The 23018-nt window shown below is 37.6% G+C and overlaps 1 protein-coding gene across 3 annotated transcripts in view; it reads right to left on the bottom strand.

The window, feature by feature from the left end:
* The window catches only part of RAB3C (RAB3C, member RAS oncogene family), a 645683-nt gene that overhangs the window by 301378 nt on the left and 321287 nt on the right, over positions 1-23018 (bottom strand). Inside the window, exon 1 of one of the 3 annotated variants that reach the window (XM_047729422.1) lies at positions 7629-7951. The exons of 1 other annotated variant lie outside the window; for it this stretch is intronic. In XM_047729422.1, the coding sequence (XP_047585378.1) occupies positions 7629-7646 (18 nt within the window). In that variant the 5' untranslated portion in view covers positions 7647-7951. Of the gene's footprint in view, positions 1-6822; positions 7002-7628; positions 7952-23018 lie in introns of those variants that run through there. One more of the 3 variants, XM_047729421.1, reaches the window with a different exon arrangement.

Raw genomic sequence — 23018 nt, 5'->3', positions numbered from 1 at the left:
TTGCTTGTGGTTGTAGGACTGAGATGTCTATTTTCTTAATGTATTGACTTCATCTTTAAGCCAACAAGTCTCATGCTTCAAAATCTTTGACTTTCCCTTCTTCCACATCTCTCTGACTGCAGCCAGAGAAACTTCTCTGCTCTTAACAACTTATGTGATTAGATTGAACCAACCTGATAATCCAAATTAATTTCCCTATTTTAAAGTATGTAACATTCACTACATCCGTAAAGTCTCTTTTGTTATGTAATATAATTTATTCCAGGGATTGTTTCAAGGATTAAGCCATAGATATCCTTGGAGGAGGGAGGGAGCTATTCTGCATACCACAGTATAATAAAGGAAGATAAAATTATAGATGACAGATATCAACCAATGCATAGATAGATAGATAAAAGAATAGATAGTTGAATGACAGAGATATTGTATATATTTTGATAACTGAAGTTTAAAAATTTTTTTTCCACAAAGAAAACTCCAGGTTGCAATGGTTCCATTTATGAAGTCTATCGAATACTTTATGAACCCAAATATACCAATCTTAGACACCAAAATCATTTAGAAAACTGTAGTGAAAAGAACACTTTTCATTTGTTTTAAAAGGCCTGCATAACTCCAATATTGTAATATCATAAAAACATTATAAGAAAATCATATACCAATATCCCTCATGAATTTAAATGCAAAAATCCTCAAAGAAATATGATCAAACTGAATCCAATGATACATAGAAAAAACAATACATCATAGCTAACTGGGGTTTATCTAAGGAATGCCAGATTAACTAAAAAATAAATCAATATAATGGGATCGGGAGGGAGACAAACCATAAGAGACTCTTAATCTCACAAAACAAACTGAGGGTTGCCGGGGAAAGGGGGGTATGGAGAGGGTGGCTGGGTTATGGACATTGGGGAGGGTATGTGCTATGGTGAGTGCTGTGAAGTGTGTAAGCCTGACGATTCACAGACCTGTGCCCCTGAAGCAAATAATACATTATATATTAATTTAAAAAAATTTTTTTTAAAAGCTAAAAAAAAAAAAAACACACAAAAAAACAGGACCCTCTAGAAATGTATTCCCAACTCCAAGGGTTTAGGTGGTAGTAAAAGGAGTTGCGCAAAGAGAAAGGGTGGAAGGTCAGGGGGGTAGCTGGGGATGTTAATAAACAAGACAGCCATTAAAAAAATAAATCAATCAATAAATCAATATAAACAATAAGATACAGGACACTCATTATGCAATTACCACAACAGATGCAGGAAAAATATCTGACAAAATTCAACATGCATTGAATGCTAAAAACAAATACTCTCAGCAAATTAGCAATCAAAAGAAATTTTCTCAGTATAACAAGGGTATCATACCCATAACAACAACAGCAACAACAACAAAACAACTACAGCTAAGTTCCTACTAAATGGTGAAAGATGAAAGGCTTTCTCCCTAAGAGTGAGAACAAGATAAGGATGTCTACTCCTCATTTCTACTCAACATTGTACTGGACATCCTACTCTGTGGAATAAGATAGAGGTGGGGGGGGAAAGAGGTTACTGGAAAGGAAGAAGTAAACTGCTTTTATTTGCAAATGATACTACTGTTTCTGTAGAAATTTTTAAGCAATCTAAAAAACCCACTATAAATAAATAAATGTAGCAAGGTCTTAGGACATAGTCAAGACAAACAAATCAAAGGAAGTGTATAGTCCAGATATACATAGAGAGAGAGCCCATCTAAAATGAATAACCTAGATTTCGTCCAAATTTTTAAAAATTCATCAAAAGACACTATTAAGAATATGAGTATTCAAGCTACAGACTAACAGAAAATATTTTTAAATATATACATTTATATTAATATATTATTAACACATTAGATATATGCATATGTATATATATGTATATATATATGTATAGACAGATATATTGGACAAAGAACTAGTTTCAAATTTATATAAAGGCCTACAAGTAAACAATAAAATAACCTTCCATAAGAACAAATGGTTAAAGAAAACTTTAATAAAGGTAGTTATATAAATGACCAGTAAACACATGGAAATGTGCCAAAATCACTGGACATCAGGAAAATGCAAATTCAAATCACAGTGAGATACCACAAAACACCCATTAAAGTGACCAAAATTAAAAAGAAACTGACACCATATGCTGAGGATTGTAAAGCTACTGGAACGCTCATACATTGCTAGTAAGAAGTACTACCATTTGACTTTTTTACAGTTAAACATAACTTACCCTCTACCCCAACAATTTTACTTCTAGGTATTTATCCAGGAGAAATGAAAGCATATTACAAAAGACCAATATGATACTGCTTATAGCCTTAACAATAACAGGACCAAACTGGAAATTACCTTTTAAAATCCACCAACTGGGGAATAGATTTTACAAGTATGGAAGTATGGTAGATTAATACAAAAGTCTAATATGCATCAATAAAAAGGAATGATTATTGATACACATGACAACATAGATTAATCCTATACACATTATCCTAAGCAAAATAAGAAAGACTCAAGAGTAGATAGTGCATGTTCTACTACGTTTTATTGTACGTTTCACAGAACTACATAAAGTTCTAGAATAAATCAAGCTGCTCTATGATTAAAAAAGAGTCAAGACTTTAAGTCAGGGAATTAACTAGAAAAAAATATGAATGAAAGAACTTCTGGGGTTGGTTGGAAATGTTTTATATCTTTATAATAGTGTGTGTTATACAGGTATAGCCATGTATCAAAAATCATAAAATTGTTCACTTAAGATTTGTGTATTTCAATAAACATTAATATCTAAAAACTGTAAATAAATGAAAAAATTCTGAAATCTACCTAATTCCAAGTAAATCTAAAAGATTTCATCTTCACATGTCATGGTTACCTACTAAGATTGTTCTTGTAGACGCTCTGAAACCAATTAATGAATTAAAAAAAAAGAAAATGGTTGGATAATCCTTTACCTATACAATACTTTTGAGGTAACACAACTCTTTGTTAGGTTGGGTCTCTTTTGTGTATCACCAGTCCTAGGAAAACCCATTCCTTCGCATAAAAATATTTTTTTTTCTTGGAATATGATGGCCAGGAAAGGAATTTTCAGTTTCACTATGAGCTTAGAGTGGCAAAGAAAAACTGTGATTACACCATGTAATAAATCCACAACTTCTTAGACTGAAAAAGTGGAAAAGGAAAATGATTCTTACATCATGAAGTTTTATTTTTACTACAGTTAATGCCACTTTCTATACTCCACTTTCTTTTACAGAAGAAAGACAGACGCTTCTAGAATTTGTTTAAATAGAGTCAGAAAGTCTTTATGTCAACTAGGAGTTTTCTCTGTTTCTGTAAATTTAGAAGACTAAATTTTCATTTCTTATAAAGATAAAGGGATCATCACAAGGTTAGATTTGGTCAGAATGCCATGTCATTTCATAGCCAAATGAAACAGTGATATTTAGATTATAATCCTTTGTGAGTTGTTTTTGTATAAACCATGACTGTTTTTAATATCTATTATAGCTTTTACCTCAACTTCATCTTTAGCATACATCTATATTCTTTCTTCAATCCTCCTCATTTTTAGTCAAACAACCTTTTTTTTTTTTTTCCTCCCACTCTGCTTCATGCTTAGGGTAAATGTTTCTTTGTTTGTTTGTTTTAATTTCCTAAATAGTTCAAAGGCTATACATTTATGAGATGACCCAAAAGCTTATAGATAACAACACTAAAAACAAGCATTTAATGAGAGACAATGGATCCCACTTTGGTCCTGCAAGAAAATAAGTATATCTGCAAGAAATTGAAATTCCAGAGACAGAAAGTAAACTATATCAATAGGGCCCTTGTTCTTTACATCACCTCTATGTATCTTCTTGAGGAACACAATAATAGAAAAAGAACCTGTCATGTAGGAAAAGTTATTTAATCTTAATAAAGCTCCAGTACCTTACTGTAATTAGGGTAATGGTGACCTCTAGGATTGTTTTGTGTTTTAAACACACACACACTCTCTCTCTCTCTCTCTCTCTCTCTCTATCTATCTTTCTCTCACACACTCACACACACAATGAGATCTGAATGTAAGGAATGGTGCTTGAAACAGACAAAGCACTAGATAAACTAGAATTTGTTCATTTCTGGCTCTTGAATCAAATGACAATTTGTTCATCAGAGTTTTGCCCTCAAGTCATGAGCACTGCTAGTCCCCATTTCATTTGGCCTTCAGGATTTATGGACTCAATGAATGAGAAAACACAAAATGACCAACTCCTACATTAAAATTCTAACCCATTATTTGGAACACTTACCAAATGCTATTCCTAGTTATTTAGTCACAAAGGAAATATAGACATCAAAGACTATGATTATGTATTATTTTAATAGTTACTATAAAAAACAATTATTATCCCTCATTTTGCTTCAATTCAGAGAGAAATATTCTTCAGAAAATATTCATATATCAAAGACATATACCTTGAACAGACCACTAAGCTATATATATAAGCATATCAAATGCTTTTTAAGAAAACATTACATAATTTTTAAACGTTTCCTTGAAATAAGAAAATAAATAAATTAAGAAGCCAGCAATTAAAGAGCTTGTTTTGTTTCACATCAACAAATGGACTAAATATTTTTAAATGGGGAAAAGAATTTCTTAGGATAAATGAACTATAAAATGAGGATTTGCTTGTGACTCATTTTTCGGAAACTACATAAAAATTTGGAGGCATATATCTCAAATGATGATGTGGTTCAGTCTTTAAAAAAAAAAAAGGAAAAAAAAAGAAATGTCAACTACTTATCTTCTTGTATTTTCATGTATCAAAGTCACCTGGAATAAATGATTATATTCCAGAAGTATGGGTACTGAGACATTACTTGCCACTTAAAGAAAATAAAAGCATGTTTATAGGTTTTATTCTTCCTATCATTGTATATATTTGAAACCCTGAATAATAATATATTTGAAAACCTGATAGAGAGTCATAACAGCAAAAATTTACTTGTTAAATGGAATCAGTGAATGTGTTTTAATTAAATATACCTCAGAAAAAAGTCTTTGATTTCTTAAATTATACATAAAATTCATTATATTATTTGGACATTTAATTTTTAAGTTTCAAAAATCTAGCCCAATGAATAAAATATAATACAAATATAAAAATAACTTTATCCACTAATAAACTACTTTTATTACCTATTTTTACAATAAGTCATTGAAGTTCTAAATAAAATAGAGAATTACAGTGCCTACTACCTAGTTAATATGAAATGATTTAAATTCTTCCTAAGGCATTAATTTCATACAGTCTATAACATTTTAATGGCCCTGTGAACATTCTAAGCAACTCTTCTAAGAAAATAGAAATTCAGATGCAGCATAGTTTTTTTTAGTAATCTATTTTTATAGACTTCAGTGCGTATATGAGGTTGACTTTAAATACTAACAATCTACTTGTAAAGACTACTGTCAATGTTTACTTATAATCAAATATGATTAATTTAGCCAGTTGGTTCCTGGCAGTACCCCCAGTAATGGAAAATTATCATAAGCCAATATATCTTGATTACAACAGCCTGTACCTTTATTGTCTGTCCAGATTCCTTTCACATCAGGTCTGTAATGAAAAGCTAAGTCACAAACAGAGGTATTAGAAGATACACAATGGGACCACTGTTTTTTAGAACAAATCATATTTTCAATAACTCACAATGTAATTTGATGGCTTCCGTTATATAATCCCTCAACAAACAATTAAATTCTACAGATTTTTTCCACTTAATATCACTGTTAAATCACATAACCTATAAAATAAATTAAAAGTAAACCAGCATATGTTTAAAGTCTTTGATTTGTGAAGAAAACAACTGGGAAGCGTTTAAGCAAGTATTAAAAACAAATATATATATTGTTAGATTTGGCAGCAGAGGTGGGTTCTCAAGAGAGACAACATGTTCCAAATGGTGTATTCCATTCTCTTCTCAGCCTCATTCATAAAGTGCCTCTGTTAGGCAGCAGGATCACTGTGCTAGATTAATGAACATAGGTTGATGTTTAGCACTAACTGGTTGTGCATACAAAGAAGAAAGCACCACTCATTTTTACTTAAAAACAAAATCTGCCTAAGCAACATGCTTAGGCAGAGGCATCTTTCCACCAAAGTCAAAAGTAACCAAACCTAACTGAATGGGGAATCGGAACGTAAAACAAATGGGCACACCACTCAGGATACCTCAGAGGGGGTTCTCCAAAACGCAGAGTAAACTAGTTTTGTGGATAGAGATTAAAGGCTGCCGTGCCTCTGACATGTGTTTATTATTCTCCCCTATACTACTAGGACCCTAATTGAAGACAAGAGACTTTGGGGGTACCCTAACATTGTCTTAGCCTTTCTTAACGCGCCCTTAACCAAGTGGAATTCGCTCCATCCCTACTCCCATAGAGACCTCGCAATCCCAAACCTGAAATCACTGCATTTGCACCGGGATCACAAACCAGGCCAGCCAGGAGGGAAGATCAATGGCAATACCAGACCGCCTGTTACCCTGACTTTTGTTTGCTCGGGTTTACATTTTAGACGGACGTTCACATCCTCCCTGCGGAGCCTGGGAAGATATTAAATACTTCTATCCCTCATCAAGACAACCCAATCACAGCCCCGCAGAGCACAGAGGAACCCAACGGTGTCCCCAAGACCGAGTCAGAACCTAGACCTTCCCTGAGGTCGAGCACAATTTGTGCTTGGAGACAGAAGAAAGCATCTGTCTCAATTCCTCCTGAAGCCATACTTTCTGTATAGACCCACCTGCATGGGAGCTTCGTGTCTCATTGTTCTCAAAATGTCCTTTCTCTCTGGCTAAGACAGCCCTGGCGAGGGCGCTGGGTCAAGAATGCACAGCCCGCGCGTTCCACGTTCCACACTCTGCACTCTTGGGGTTCACTAACCGGCTCCAACATCAGCACCGGAGCTGTCCCCTCCTTGGCGCCGCACACGCGTACTGGCCGGGAGTCCCGCGCGCTCCTGGGACTTGTAGTCTTAACGCGCAGAGCTTTTCTCGCAAACCCGCGAGCCTTGAACTACAACTCCCGGCAAGCAAGCATCTAAAGAGGCTGCTCCTCCAGTCTTACTTGGCCGCGGAGCCTCCCTTCGCCTCCCTTGGAATAGCTCCTGGTTGTGACTGCTCGGAGCCTCCCAGCCAATTTCTTTGCGAGGCTCAGGAGAAAGTGACTCCAGCTCGTATCAGCGGGGAATTTTCCCTTTCTGCTCACAGATTTCCGTGGCTAGACTGTGATTTTCTGGTTAGGAAACGCACTACCTTGTGCTAATTCCCGATACAAGAAAAACCGGAGCTGCGTTCTGGGACTCTCCGCCCTACACCTCCTTATCCCGAAACGGGAAAGTTTACATATATCTATAAGCAGAGTGGGGTGGTTTTACAATCTCACTCAACAAACACGGGGAAGAAAGATGATGAATAGCACACACATAAAGAAAGTAGTTCACTCGCACAATTGCATTGACAAGGCACGCGCGCGCGCACACACACACCCCAAAGTCCGTCAAAGCGACATTTCGCGCAGAGCATGCAGGAGGAACTCCATTCGGCTCACCTTTCCGTACAGCTCCATTGCAACTCGAGGTTCCGAAATTCTCAGTAACGCCTGCTCCTACAAATGAGGTTAGGGTCTTACACAGGAAGCTGAGCTAAACGCACAACACAATGGAAGGGGTGGGGGTGGCGGCTGGCGGAGGGAGAAACGAGGGACGTGGCGAGTACAGCTGATTTAGATAGATGGCTTCTTTCCTCTGGAGGGAAAGCGTGGAGTCTTCAAGTGCCAGCTGCGGAGAAAAGGCTGAGAATCTCTTAGCAAGTGCCAGGGGCGCGATTGCGCTGGGCAGCCCCTCCCGAGGCCCTCCCCCCAAGCACCTTCTACCGTCATTAGCGCGCACACACAAGCGCTGCTGGCCGCGGGCTGGAGAGCTGATAGGGCACTGGGTTATTTACCCAAAGCAAGTCACATAAAATGAACACATTCATCACCAGAGCCCAGAAGCACCGTCACAGAATGAGATAGGAGACCTCTATTAAGTTTTCCTGTTCTTTCTTTAATGCAGTTACTCCTTGCGTTACAAGGTACTCATCCCGGATGAGTTCAAAAATGGTTTTGAAATCTAACCTTACTTTTGTCATACTTATTTTCGCCCTAATTTGACTCAGATGTGTGCTATCCATGTTCTCTGTACCTATCTAGGGACACCCCTCTCCCTTTAAGAGTTAATCAGTCCCGTAATGATTCCTGACTTTTGCATGAGGTCGAGAGTTAAGGGAAATTGGAAGGGGAGGTGAACCATGAGACACTATGGACTCTGAAAAACAATCTGAGGGTTTTGAAAGGGCGGGGGGGGGGGAGGTTGGGGGAGCCAGGTGGAGGGTATTAAGGAGGGCACGTATTGCATGGAGCACTGGGTGTGGTGCAAAAACAATGAATTCTGTTATGCTGAAAAGAAATTTAAAAAAAAATAAATTAAAGGAAAAAAGATATATAAAATATATATCTATTAAAAAGATATATAAAAGATACATTAAATATACTATAAAAAGATATATAAAATAAATTAAAGAAAAAAAGAAAAACAGAAATGATTATTATTGGAGGCAGAATGGAAAAAGAATTAACTTGATATTGGCTCAGAGGCATGCGAATCAGCTTGAAACTTCTTTGCATTACACAAAACAATGGAACAGAGGTTCTGAAACTCAAATGTGCTTTAAAATCTCTTGGGGTTAGGTATTTAAAATTCATATTCTCAAGATATGCATAGGGACTCTGATTCACTATTTGCGATGAGAAGTCCAGGAATTAGCATTTTAAACAAATACTCCAGCAATTTCTATTCGAGAAAGACTACCTTAAAAGAATTTGTATGTAAGCAATGTTAAAAAATGTCACAGATTGACTCATAAAGCAACAACGATATACTGGAAGCCTCCTGGGTTCAAAATACCTCATTAGTTTTATTTTGTTTTGTTTTTGCATTCTGTTTTTCTTAAGAAATCTGAGATCTGTTTTCTAATTTTGTGGTCACTGAGAATGGAATATGATATGGCCTAGGTAAATAGTTTTTACAACTTCTCAGAAAATAAAATTTAAAATGTTCCATGCATAGTTGAAGTTATGTGATGGTTAGAGCAATTTCATTTAAATTAATTAATAACAAAAGGTAAAGGGAACCTAGTATCACTATGTTTCATTGAAGCACTAATTAGAAGACTTCTGTACTTTTTAAAAAAGATTAATTTAAGGGTACAGCTCTGTATATTTTTGCCAAAGAGAAGTGCCAAAAAAATAATGACACATATACTTATTTAGAATTTAATAATAAAAATCTGTACAGCTACATTCTTCAGAAGAATTTCCTGTAATATTTATACTATCACTACTTTCTAAAATTCTCAGAATTCAGAGTCTGTTATCATAGAACATATTTAAATGTTCCAAATGATGTGTTAGATTTACTATTCTTTGAGAAGTTCATGCCTTCTTAACATTTTCTAAAAATGAAATCTTTCTCAGGTTCCTAGTATGTCTTTTATTTGTGAGAGAACCCATGAAAATCAAGTTGTGAAAAAAAGAGAGTTGCAAAAGTTTTGGGGAACTTAATTCCATCCTGTTTCTCATATTTTAGTTGGGTATATTTAAGTGGGTAGGGGGAATTAAAAGAAAGAAAGAAAGAAAAGACAGAAAGAAAGAAAGAAAGAAAGAACGAACGAACTATCCAGGGATTAACTAAAAAACAAAAGTGGACTAGAGCTGATTATCTCCCTAAAGTGGAAGCAAGAGCGCTTCAGCTTTGTTTAGAATCAAGCCACCATCTATGAGTTTCATTCTCAAGGTCACCAGATAACTGCTGAAGCTCCAATTCTCACATCCACATTGTACCCAGCAAGAAGGAAGGATGACAGGCATTCCCCAATTCCATTAAATACACCAGGGCTCTTAGATCATCGTGCCTAGAACTTAATCTTGTGATCATACCTAACTGCAAGGCAAAGGCTGAGAAATGTGACCCCCATTCTGGGTGAACATTTGCCCAGTTGAAAATCAGGAATTTCATCACAAAGAAAGGAAGAACAGGTATTGGGAGATAGCTGGTAGTCTTAACCACAAAGTATCAGGGAACTATAAAGTTTGCTGATTTTCACTTGCCATTTTACTGAAATATGAATGTCTAATTATTTAAAATTTACCAATTCCCAGGGATGTATGTAATTTAACAACAATCAAACCCTTAAAACCAATCGATTATCTAAAAGTTAGAATATCCTGGCTTTTTTTTTTTTAAGCACTTTATTTGAGAGAGAGAGAGAGAGCAGAAGTAGGGGAAAAGGGCAGAGGGAGAGGGAGAAGCAGATGTGAGGCTCATTACCAAAACCCTAATATCATGACTGGAGCCCAAGGCAGAGGCTTAACTGACTGAGCCACCCAGACCCCCCTAAAATATTCTGGCCCTTATTGGGAAAACAGTGAAGAGGGAAGCCTTCTTCATTTACATGTGAATCTGGGATTAAGAGTTGATATTAAAAAGACTTTAAAAGGCAGAATATAGTTAATAGAAACCAAAAGGGCCACCACTGAATGTCACAGAATATGTAACATAAGCACCTGCCCATACTGAAATATAGAGGAGGCTCAAAGGCCCTGAGGCCCCAAGAAGGCGATATACTCAGAGTCACATAGATCATTAGAGGAATAGGCTGGAATGAGAACTCTTATAAACATATATTTTTATCCCCAGGGGTACAGGTCTGTGAATCGCCAGGTTTACACACTTCACAGCACTCATCATAGCACATACCCTCCCCAATATCCATAACCCCACCCCCCTCTCCCAACCCCCCTCCCCCCATCAACCCTCAGTTTGTTTTGTGAGATTAAGAGTCACTTATGGTTTGTCTCCCTCCCAATCCCATCTTGTTTCATTTACTCTTTTCCTACCCCCTCAACCCCCCATGTTGCATCTCCTCTCCCTCATATCAGGGAGATCATATGATAGTTGTCTTTCTCCGATTGACTTATTTCGCTAAGCATGATACCCTCTAGTTCCATCCACGTCGTCGCAAATGGCAAGATTTCATTTCTTTTGATGGCTGCATAGTATTCCATTGTGTATATATACCACCTCTTCTTTATCCATTCATCTGTTGATGGACATCTAGGTTCTTTCCATAGTTTGGCTATTGTAGACATTGCTGCTATAAACATTCGGGTGCACGTGCCCCTTCGGATCACTACGTTTGAATCTTTAGGGTAAATACCCAGCAGTGCAATTGCTGGGTCATAGGGTAGTTCTATTTTCAACATTTTGAGGAACCTCCATGCTGTTTTCCAGAGTGGTTGCACCAGCTTGCATTCCCACCAACAGTGTAGGAGGGTTCCCCTTTCTCCGCATCCTCGCCAGCATCCGTCATTTCCTGACTTGTTAATTTTAGCCATTCTGACTGGTGTGAGGTGATATCTCATGGTGGTTTTGATTTGTATTTCCCTGATGCCGAGTGATATGGAACACTTTTTCATGTGTCTGTTGGCCATCTGGATGTCTTCTTTGCAGAAATGTCTGTTCATGTCCTCTGCCCATTTCTTGATTGGATTATTTGTTCTTTGGGTGTTGAGTTTGCTAAGATCTTTATAGATTTTGGACACTAGCCCTTTATCTGATATGTCATTTGCAAATATCTTCTCCCATTCTGTCAGTTGTCTCTTGGTTTTGTTAACTGTTTCCTTTGCTGTGCAAAAGTTTTGATCTTGATAAAATCCCAAAAGTTCATTTTTGCCCTTGCTTCCCTTGCCTTTGGTGATGTTCCTAGGAAGATGTTGCTGCGGCTGACGTCAAAGAGGTTGCTGCCTGTGTTCTCCTCGAGGATTTTGATGGATTCCTTTCTCACATTGAGATCCTTCATCCATTTGGAGTCTATTTTCGTGTGTGGTGTAAGGAAATGATCCAATTTCATTTTTCTGCCTGTGGCTGTCGAATTTTCTGAACACCATTTGTTGAAGAGACTGCCTTTTTTCCATTGGACATTCTTTCCTGCTTTGTCGAAGATGAGTTGACCATAGAGTTGAGGGTCTATTTCTGGGCTCTCTATTCTGTTCCATTGATCTATGTGTCTGTTTTTGTGCCAGTACCATGCTGTCTTGATGATGACAGCTTTGTAATAGAGCTTGAAGTCCGGAATTGTGATGCCACCAACTTTGGCTTTCTTTTTCAGTATTCCTTTGGCTATTTGAGGTCTTTTCTGGTTCCATATAAATTTTAGGATTATTTGTTCCATTTCTTTGAAAAAAATGGATGGTACTTTGATAGGAATTGCATTAAATGTGTAGATTGCTTTAGGTAGCATAGACATTTTCACAATATTTCTTCTTCCAATCCAGGAGCATGGAACATTTTTCCATTTCTTTGTGTCTTCCTCAATTTCTTTCATGAGTACTTTATAGTTTTCTGTGTATAGATTCTTAGTCTCTTTGGTTAGGTTTATTCCTAGGTATCTTATAGTTTTGGGTGCAATTGTAAATGGGATGGACTCCTTAATTTCTCTTTCTTCTGTCTTGTTGTTGGTGTAGAGAAATGCAACTGATTTCTGTGCATTGATTTTATATCCTGACACTTTACTGAATTCCTGTACAAGTTCTAGCAGTTTTGGAGTGGAGTCTTTTGGGTTTTCCACATAGAGTATCATATCATCTGCGAAGAGTGATAGTTTGACTTCTTCTTTGCCGATTTGGATGCCTTTAATTTCCTTTTGTTGTCTGATTGCTGAGGCTAGGACTTCTAGTACTATGTTGAATAGCAGTGGTGATAACGGACATCCCTGCCGTGTTCCTGACCTTAGCGGAAAAGCTTTCAGTTTTTCTCCATTGAGAATGATATTTGCGGTGGGTTTTTCATAGATGGCTTTGATAATATTGAGGTATGTGCCGTCTATCCCTACACTTTGAAGAGTTTTGATCAGGAAGGGATGCTGTACTTTGTCAAATGCTTTCTCAGCATCTATGGAGAGTATCATATGGTTCTTGTTCTTTCCTTTATTAATGTGTTGTATCACATTGATTGATTTGCCGATGTTGAACCAACCTTGCAGCCCTGGAATAAATCCCACTTGGTCGTGGTGAATAATCCTCTTAATGTACTGTTGAATCCTATTGGCTAGTATTTTGGTGAGAATTTTTGCATCTGTGTTCATCAAGGATATTGGTCTGTAGTTCTCTTTTTTGATGGGATCCTTGTCTGGTTTTGGGATCAAGGTGATGCTGGCCTCATAAAATGAGTTTGGAAGTTTTCCTTCTATTTCTATTTTTTGGAACAGTTTCAGGAGAATAGGAATTAGTTCTTCTTTAAATGTTTGGTAGAATTCCCCCGGGAAGCCGTCTGGCCCTGGGCTTTTGTTTGTTTGGAGATTTTTGATGACTGTTTCAATCTCCTTACTGGTTATGGGTCTGTTCAGGCTTTCTATTTCTTCCTGGTTCAGTTGTGGTAGTTTATATGTCTCTAGGAATGCATCCATTTCTTCCAGATTGTCACATTTGTTGGCGTAGAGTTGCTCATAGTATGTTCTTATAATTGTCTGTATTTCTTTGGTGTTTGTTGTGATCTCTCCTCTTTCATTCATGATTTTATTTATTTGGGTCCTTTCTCTTTTCTTTTTGATAAGTCTGGCCAGGGGTTTATCAATCTTACTAATTCTTTCAAAGAACCAGCTCCTAGTTTCGTTGATTTGTTCTATTGTTTTTTTGGTTTCTATTTCATTGATTTCTGCTCTGATCTTTATGATTTCTCTTCTCCTGCTGGGTTTAGGGTTTCTTTCTTGTTCTTTCTCCAGCTCCTTTAGGTGTAAGGTTAGGTTGTGTACCTGAGACCTTTCTTGTTTCTTGAGAAAGGCTTGTACCGCTATATATTTTCCTCTCAGGACTGCCTTTGTTGTGTCCCACAGATTCTGAGCCGTTGTGTTTTCATTATCATTTGTTTCCATAAATTTTTTCAATTCTTCTTTAATTTCCTGGTTGACCCATTCATTCTTTAGAAGGATGCTGTTTAGTCTCCATGTATTTGGGTTCTTTCCAAATTTCCTCTTGTTATTGAGTTCTAGCTTCAGAGCATTGTGGTCTGAAAATATGCAGGGAATGATCCCAATCTTTTGATACCGGTTGAGACTTGATTTAGGACCAAGAATGTGATCTATTCTGGAGAATGTTCCATGTGCACTAGAGAAGAATGTGTATTCTGTTGCTTTGGGATGAAATGTTCTGAATATATCTGTGATGTCCATCTGGTCCAGTGTGTCATTTAAGGCCTTGATTTCCTTGTTGATCTTTTGCTTGGATGATCTGTCCATTTCAGTGAGGGGAGTGTTAAAATCCCCTACTATTATTGTATTCTTGTCGATGTGTTTCTTTGATTTTGTTATTAATTGGTTTATATAGTTGGCTGCTCCCACGTTAGGGGCATAGATATCTAAAATTGTTAGATCTTCTTGTTGGACAGTTCCTTTGAGTATGATATAGTGTCCTTCCTCATCTCTTATTATAGTCTTTGGCTTAAAATCTAATTGATCTGATCTAAGGATTGCCACTCCTGCTTTCTTCTGATGTCCATTAGCATGGTAAATTGTTTTCCACCCCCTCACTTTAAACCTGGAGGTGTCTTCGGGTTTAAGATGAGTTTCTTGTAGGCAACATATAGATGGGTTTTGTTTTTTTATCCATTCTGATACCCTGTGTCTTTTGATTGGGGCATTTAGCCCATTCACATTCAGGGTAAGTATTGAGAGATATGAATTTAGTGCCATTGTATTGCCTGTAAGGTGAGTGTTGTATATTGTCTCTGTTTCTTTCTGATCTACTACTTTTAGGGTCTCTCTTTGCTTAGAGGACCCCTTTCAATATTTCCTGTAGAGCTGGTTTGGTATTTGCAAATTCTTTCAGTTTTTGTTTGTCCTGGAAGCTTTTAATCTCTCCTTCTATTTTCAATGATAGCCTAGCTGGATATAGTATTCTTGGCTGCATGTTTTTCTCATTTAGTACTCTGAATATATCATGCCAGCTCTTTCTGGCCTGCCAGGTCTCTGTAGATAAGTCTGCTGCCAATCTAATATTTTTACCATTGTACGTTACATACTTCTTTTCCTGGGCTGCTTTCAGGATCTTTTCTTTGTCACTAAGACTTGTAAATTTTACTATTACGTGACGGGGTGTGGACCTATTCTTATTGATTTTGAGGGGGGTTCTCTGAACCTCCTGGATTTTGACCCTTGTTCCCTTTGCCATTTTGGGGAAATTCTCTCCATGGAATGAGAACTCTTAAATCTGTCTTTGAGTCTCCAATTTTTTGCTGTTGTTCCCAAACACTATTCATTATTGATTGGATTTTTACAACCCTGCATTTATTTGATATTTACCAATATTCATTCTGTTGTTTCATGTATCTAATTTATCTGTCATCCACTTTGTTGTTATCAATCCATGTCTGTGTCAGATCTATTAAATGGCAAAATTCTATCCAGTAGAGTCAAATTGAGATAATTTATTTGGATACAGAAGAGCCAAAACCAAAATAATTAAGTATTAATTAGTAGTGATGATATTGGTTAAAATAAAATTGCAACAGACATTTTGTTCCTACCACTGTAACCATCTCTCCATTAGGACTTACACTAAAAAATAAAATGTTAGTATAAGAGATAAAAATGTCCCTGGGGATTCACTTACTGCCTCATGCAAGTTTTATTCAAATCCACAGTGCAAGGATGTCTAATCCTAGTTATTTCTAGAACTATTCCCAGTCAAGCAGGAGGTTTTTCTGGCCTGAGCCATGTTACCTTTGTTTAACTCACTGTGTTAGGACTGGCTTTCATTTCAATTTCATGCAGCATCTGTATCAAGAAATGCTATTGATTGTCTTGTGTTTGCTTTGGAAGAAATTAAACATCACCATGATGTTCTTGATTCCTTTTTAATTAAAAGGGAAAATAATTTTTAACTCATTCTTGCTCACGATGTTTTAAACCTCACAAATAATCAGTGTAAGTATGGTGCTTTTCAAAAGTAAATAAATGAATAGAGGAGCCAAGATGGCAGAGGAGTAGCAGACTGATATGACATCAGGTCGCAGGAGTTCAGCTAGATAGTTACCTAACCATTCGGAACACCTACAAGCCCAACAGGAGATCAAAGAGAAGAAGAGCAGCAATTCTAGAAACAGAAAATCGACCACTTTCTGAAAGGTAGGACGTGTGGAGAAATGAATCCAAAGCGACGGAAAGATAGATTGCAGGGGCTGTGGGGGGAAGTGTCGGCTCCTGGCAAGTGGTGGAGCTGCAGAGAACAAAATTCGAACTTTCAAAAGTTTGCTCCACTGAGGGATATCACTGCAGAGGCTCAAGCGAGGGTGGAGCCCTCGTGGGGACAGTGTGGTCTCAGGTCCCAAGGGGTAACAGAAGGATCAAGGGTGTCTGAGTGTAGCAGACTCCCAGGTATCAGAGCGGGGAAGCCGACTAAAGAGACAGAGCCGAGGAGTGAGCTCTCAGCTTGGGATTAACTTAAACCACGATCTGAGGCACAGTCAGACCACTGCTCTTTGAGCAGGGACCCCACAAGTGGCAGATGCAGGGAGACTCGCCTTTCTTCTCTGGAGGCAGGAAACTGCTGGATTTGGAGACTCCAAATGGGGCTGTGTGCCAGAGACAGAAATGATCAGTCACAGGCCGGGTGTGCCCAAGTGCAGCCAGAGACCAGGGAGACAGGAGGGATTGAGCACTTTTCTCCGAGGGCCCACTGTGGAGTGGGGCACCGAGCTCTCAGCTCCTCCGGGCCAGAGATTGGGAGGTCGCCATTTTCATTCCCATCCTCCAAGTGGTATGGAAAGCAGACAGGGAATAAAAGCTCCCAAGAGGGAACCCAAGCATATTACTTAGCCCGACCCCTGGCAAGGGCAGTGCAATTCTGCGTTGGGCAAAGACATTTGAGAATCACTACAACAGGCCCCTCCCACAGAAGATCAGCAAGAACATCCAGCCAAGACCAAGCTCACTGATCAAGGAGAACATCGGAATTCCAGAGGAGGGGAAAGCAAAGCATGGAATTCATGGCTTTCTCCTCATGATTCTTTAGTCTCGAGAAGTTAATTAAATTTTTTGAATTTTATTTTTTTCTTATTCTAACTTTTTTAACTTTTCCTCTTTCCTCTTTTAACATTTTTAAACTAGTTTATCTTAACAATATCTTCCTACAAAAAATCTTTTTAAGCCTCCATTATTATAGTCACATTTTATCCTTCTTTGTATCTAACTTTATTTTTTATATACATATAGGGTTTTATCTTCTAAAAAATTTTTGGGATACAATTTCTTCTAATAGATCAAAATATACCCTAAATCTAGCACAGGGCTTTGTTCTAGTCTCCAGCCTGAGTAAATTCTATCCACTTTGTTTTTTTCTTTTCCACTGACTTATCAATTCCTTTTTTAGGATTTTTTAAAAATTTTCATCCTTACAGTCATATTCCATCCTTTCATGGTGTTTACCTTCATTTTTGTGTAGATATAAGTTCTTCTTTCTTTAAAATTTTGGGAGGTAGTTTCTGCTAAGAGACCAAAATACACCCAAAATCAGGAGAGTGGCTCTATTCTACTCAACAATCTAATATAAATATATTTTTTAAAATTAAAAAAAATTTTTTTAAACTTCTTTTAACCACCTTTCTTCTCCCCCCAATTTGGGTTCTCTTCTCATTTGGTTGGCATACATTTCTCTGGGGTCTTTGCCACCCCTTTAGTATTTTATTCTCTAGTTCATGTATTCTTATCTGGATAAAATGACAAGGTGGAAGAACTCAACACACACACACACACACACACACACACAAAAGAACAAGAGGCAGTACTGAAGACTAGGGACGTAGTCAATATGGACATTGGTAATATGTCAGATCTAGAGTTCAGAATGATGATTCACAAGGTACTATCTGGGCTTAAAAAAGGCATAGAAGATATTAGAGAAAACTTTCTGGAGAAATAAAAGCTCTTTCTGGAGAAATAAAAGAACTACAATCTAACCAAGCAGAAATAAAAAATGTTATTAATGAGGTGCAATTAAAAATGGAGGCTCTTACTGCTAGAATAAATGAGGCAGAAGAGAGAATTAGTGATATAGGAGACCAAATGATGGAGAATAAAGAAGCTGAGCAAAAGAGAGAAAAAGAACTACTGGACCACAAGGGCAGAATTCGAGGAATAACTGATACCATAAGACGAAACAATATTAGAATAACTGGGATTCCACAAGAAGAAGAAAGAGGAGGGCAAAAGGTATACTGGAGCAAATTATTGTAGAATTTCCTTAATATGGGAAAGGGAAAAAAGATCAAAATCCAGCAGGCGCAGAGAACCCCCCTCAAAAATTAATAAAAATATGTAAAAAAAAAAAAAAGTAAAACTTGCAAGTCTTAGTGACAAAGAGAAAATCCTGAAAGCAGCTTGGGACAAGAAGTGTGCAACATACAATGGTAAAAATATTAGATTGCCAGCAGACTTGTCCACAGAAACCTGGTAGGCCAGAAAGAACTGACATGATATATTCAGAGCACTAAATGAGAAAAACATGCAGCCAAGATAACTATATCCAGCTAAGCTATCATTGAAAATAGAAGGAGAGATAAAAAGCTTCCAGGACAAACAAAAACTAAAAGAATTTGCAAACACCAAACCAGTCCTACAGGACATATTGAAAGGGGTCCTCTAAGCAAAGAGAGAACCTGAAAGTAGTAGATCAGAAAGGAACAGGGACAATATACAGTAACAGACATCTTACAGGTAATACAATGGCATTAAATTCATATCTCTCAGTAGTTACCATGAATGTTAATTGGCTAAATACCCCAATCAAAACACACAAGTCATCAGAATGGATAAAAAAAACAAAACCCATCAATATGCTGTGCACAAGAAACTCATTTAAAGACCCAAAGACATCTCCAGATTTAAAGTGAGGGGGTGGAAAACAATTTACCATGGTAATGGACATCAAAAGAAAGCTGGGGTGACAATCTTTATATCAGATCAACTAGATTTTAAGCCAAAGACTATAAAAAGAGATGAGGAAGGACACTATATTATACTCAAAGTGTCTGTCCTACAAGAAGATCTAACAATTTTAAATATCTATGCCCCTAACATGGGAGCAGCCAATTATATAAACCAATTAATAACAAAATCAAAGAAGCACAGGACAATAATACAATAATAATAGGGGATTTAACACCCCCCTCACTGAAATGGACAGATCATCCAAGGAAAAGATCAACAAGGAAATAAAGGCCTTAAATGACACACTGGACCAGATGGACATCACAGATATACACAGAACCATTCCATCGCAAAGCAACAGAATTCACATTCTTCTCAAGTGCACATGGAACATTCTCCAGAATAGATCTCATCCTGGGTCACAAATCAGGTCTCAGCTGGTACCAAAAGATTGGGATCATTCCCTGCATATTTTCAGACCACAATGCTCTGAAGCTAGAACTCAATCACAGGAGTAAAGTTGGAAAGAACCCAAATACATGGAAGCTAAAGAGCATCCTACTAAGGAATGAATGGGTCAACCAGGAAATTAAAGAAGAATTGAAAAAATTCATGGAAATGATGATAATGAAAACACAGTGGTTCAAAATCTGTGGGACCCAGCAAAGGCAGTCCTGAGAGGAATATATGTAGCGATACAAGCCTTTCTCAAGAAACAAGAAAGGTCTCAAATACACAACCTAACCCTACACCTAAAGGAGCTGGAGAAAGAAGAGCAAAAGAAAGCCTAAACCAGCAGGAGAAGAGAAATAATAAAGATCAGAGCAGAAATCAATGAAATAGAAACAAACAAACAAAAAACCAAAACAACAGGGGTGCCTGGGTGGCTCAGTGGGTTAAAGCCTCTGCCTTTGGCTCAGGTCATGATCTCAGGGTCCTGGGATCGAGCCCCACATCGGGCTCTCTGCTCAGCGGGGAGCCTGCTTCCCTCTCTCTCTCTCTGCCTGCCTCTCTGCCTACTTGTGATCTCTCTCTCTCTGTCAAATAAATAAAATCTTAAAAAAAAAAAAACAAAACAACAACAACAACAACAACAACAACAACAACAACAACAACAAAACCAGGAGAACCAATCAATGAAACTAGGAGCTGGTGCTTTGGAAGAATTAATAATATTGATAAGTCCCTGGCCAGACTTATCCAAGAGAAAAGAGAAAGGACCCAAATAAATAAAATCAGGAATGAAAGAGGAGAGATCACAACCAACATCAAAGAAATACAAACAATTATAAGAACATATTATGAGCAACGATATGCCAGCAAATTTGACAATCTGGAAGAAATGGATACATTCCTAGAGACATAAAAACTACCAAATTGAACCAGGAAGAAATAGGAAACCTGAAGAGACCCATAACCATTAAGGAGATCGAAGCAGTCATCAAAAATCTCCCAAAAAACAAAAGCCCAGGGCCAGACGGCTTCCCATGAGAATTATACTAAACATTTAAAGAAGAATTAATACCTATTCTCCTGAAACTGTTCCAAAATATAGAAATGGAAGGAAAACTTCCAAACTCATTTTATTAGGCCAGCATTACTTTGATCCCAAAACCAGACAAAGACCCCATCAAAAAAGAAAATTAGAGACCAATATCCTTGATGAACACAGATGTAAAAATTCTCACCAAAATACTAGCCAATAGGATCCAACAGTACATTAAAAGGATTATTCACCACGACCAAGTGGGATTTATTCCTGGCCTGCAAGGTTGGTACAACATCTGCAAATCAATCCATGTGATACAAAACAGTAATGAAAGAAAGAACAAAAATCGTATGATTCTCTCAATAGATGCCGAAAAAGCAGTTGACAAAGTACAGCATCATCTCTTGATCAAAACTCTTCATGGTGTAGGGATACAGGGTACATTCCTCAATATCATCAAAGCCATCTATGAAAAACCCACAGTGAATATCATTCTCAATGGGGAAAATCTGAGAGCTTTTCCGCTAACGTCAGAAACATGGCAGGGATGTCCATTATCACCACTGCTATTCAACACAGTTCTAGAAGTCCTAGCCTCAGCAATCAGACAACAAAAGGAAATTAAAGGCATCCAAATTGGCAAAGAAGTCAAACTATCACTCTTTGCAGATGATATGATACTTTGTGTGGAAAACCCAAAAGACTCCACTCCAAATCTGCTAGAACTTGTATAGGAATTCAGTAAAGTGTCAGGATAACAAATCAATGCACTGAAATCAGTTGCATTTCTATACACCAACAGCAAGATAGAAGAAAGAGAAATTAAGGAGTCAGCCCCATTTACAACTGCACCCAAAACCATAAGATACCTAGGAATAAACCTAACCAAAGAGGCAAAGAATCTGTACTCAGAAAACTATAAAGTACTCATGAAGAAATTAAGGAAGACACAAAGAAATGGAAAAATGTTCCATGCTCATGGATTGGAAGAACAAATCTTGTGAAAATGTCAATGCTACCTAAAGCAATCTACACATTTAATGCAATCCCTGTCAAAATACCATCAATTTTTTTCAAAGAAATGGAACAAGTAATCCTAAAATTTATATGGAACCAGAAAAGAACTCAAATAGCCAGAGGAATGTTGAAAAGGAAAACCAACGTTGGTGGCATCAAAATTCCAGACATCAAGTTCTATTACAAAGCTGTCATCATCAAGACAGTATGGTACTGGCCCAAAAACAGACCCACAGATCAATGGAACAGAATAGAGAGCCCAGAAATAGACCCTCAACTCTATGGTCAACTAATCTTCAACAAAGAAGGAAAGAATGTCCAATGGAAAAGACAGTCACTTCAACCAATGGTGTTGGGAAAATTGGACAGCCACATGCAGAAAAATGAAACTGGACCATTTCCTTATAGCACACACAAAAATAGACTCCAAATGGATGAAAGACCTCAATGTGAGATAGGAATCCATCAAAATCCTTGAGAAGAACACAGGCAGCAACCTCTTCAACCTCAGCCACAGAAACTTCTTCCTAGAGGCATTGCCAAAGGCAAGGGAAGCAAGGGCAAAAATGAACTATTGGGACTTAATCAAGATCGAAAGCTTTTGCACAGCAAAGGAAACAGTCAACAAAACGAAAGACAACTGACAGAATGGGAGAAGCTTTTGGAAATGACCTATCAGATAAAGGGTTAGTATCCAAAATCTATAAAGAACTTATCAAACTCAACACCCAAAGAACAAATAATCCAGTCAAGAAATGGGCGGAGGACATGAACAGACACTTCTGGAAAGAGGACCTCCAGATGGCCAACAGACACATGAAAAAGTGCTCCACATCACTCGGCCTCAGGGAAATACAAATCAAAACCACAATGAGATACTACCTCACACCAGTCAAAATGGCTAAAATTAACAAGTCACAAAACAACAGATGCTGGTGAGGATGCGGAGAAAGGGGAACCCTCCTACATTGTTGGTGGGAATGCAAGCTGGTACAGCCACTCTGGAAAACAGCATGGAGGTTCCTCAAAAAGTTGAAAATAGAGCTACCCTATGACCCAGCAATCGCACTACTGGGTATTTACCCTAAAGATACAAATGTAATGATCCGAAGGGGCAGGTGTACCCGAATGTTTATAGCAGCAATGTCCACAATAGCCAAACTATGGAAAGAACCTAAAGGTCCATCAACAGATGAATGGATAAAGAAGAGGTGGTATATATATACAATGGAATACTATGCAGCCATCAAAAGAAATGAAACCTTGCCATTTGTGGTGATGTAGATGGAACTAGAGGGTATTATGCTGAGTGAAATAAGTCAATCAGAAAAAGACAATTATCATATGATCTCCCTGATATGAGGAATTTGAGAGACAAAGTGGAGGGTTTGGGGGATAGGGAATGGGGGGTAGGGT

This window comes from Lutra lutra, chromosome 5, assembly GCF_902655055.1.
Source record: "Lutra lutra chromosome 5, mLutLut1.2, whole genome shotgun sequence".
NCBI lineage: Eukaryota > Metazoa > Chordata > Mammalia > Carnivora > Mustelidae > Lutra > Lutra lutra.
The sequence above is the reverse complement of the archived record's forward strand: the minus strand, read 5'-3'. Positions and strand labels throughout refer to the sequence as shown.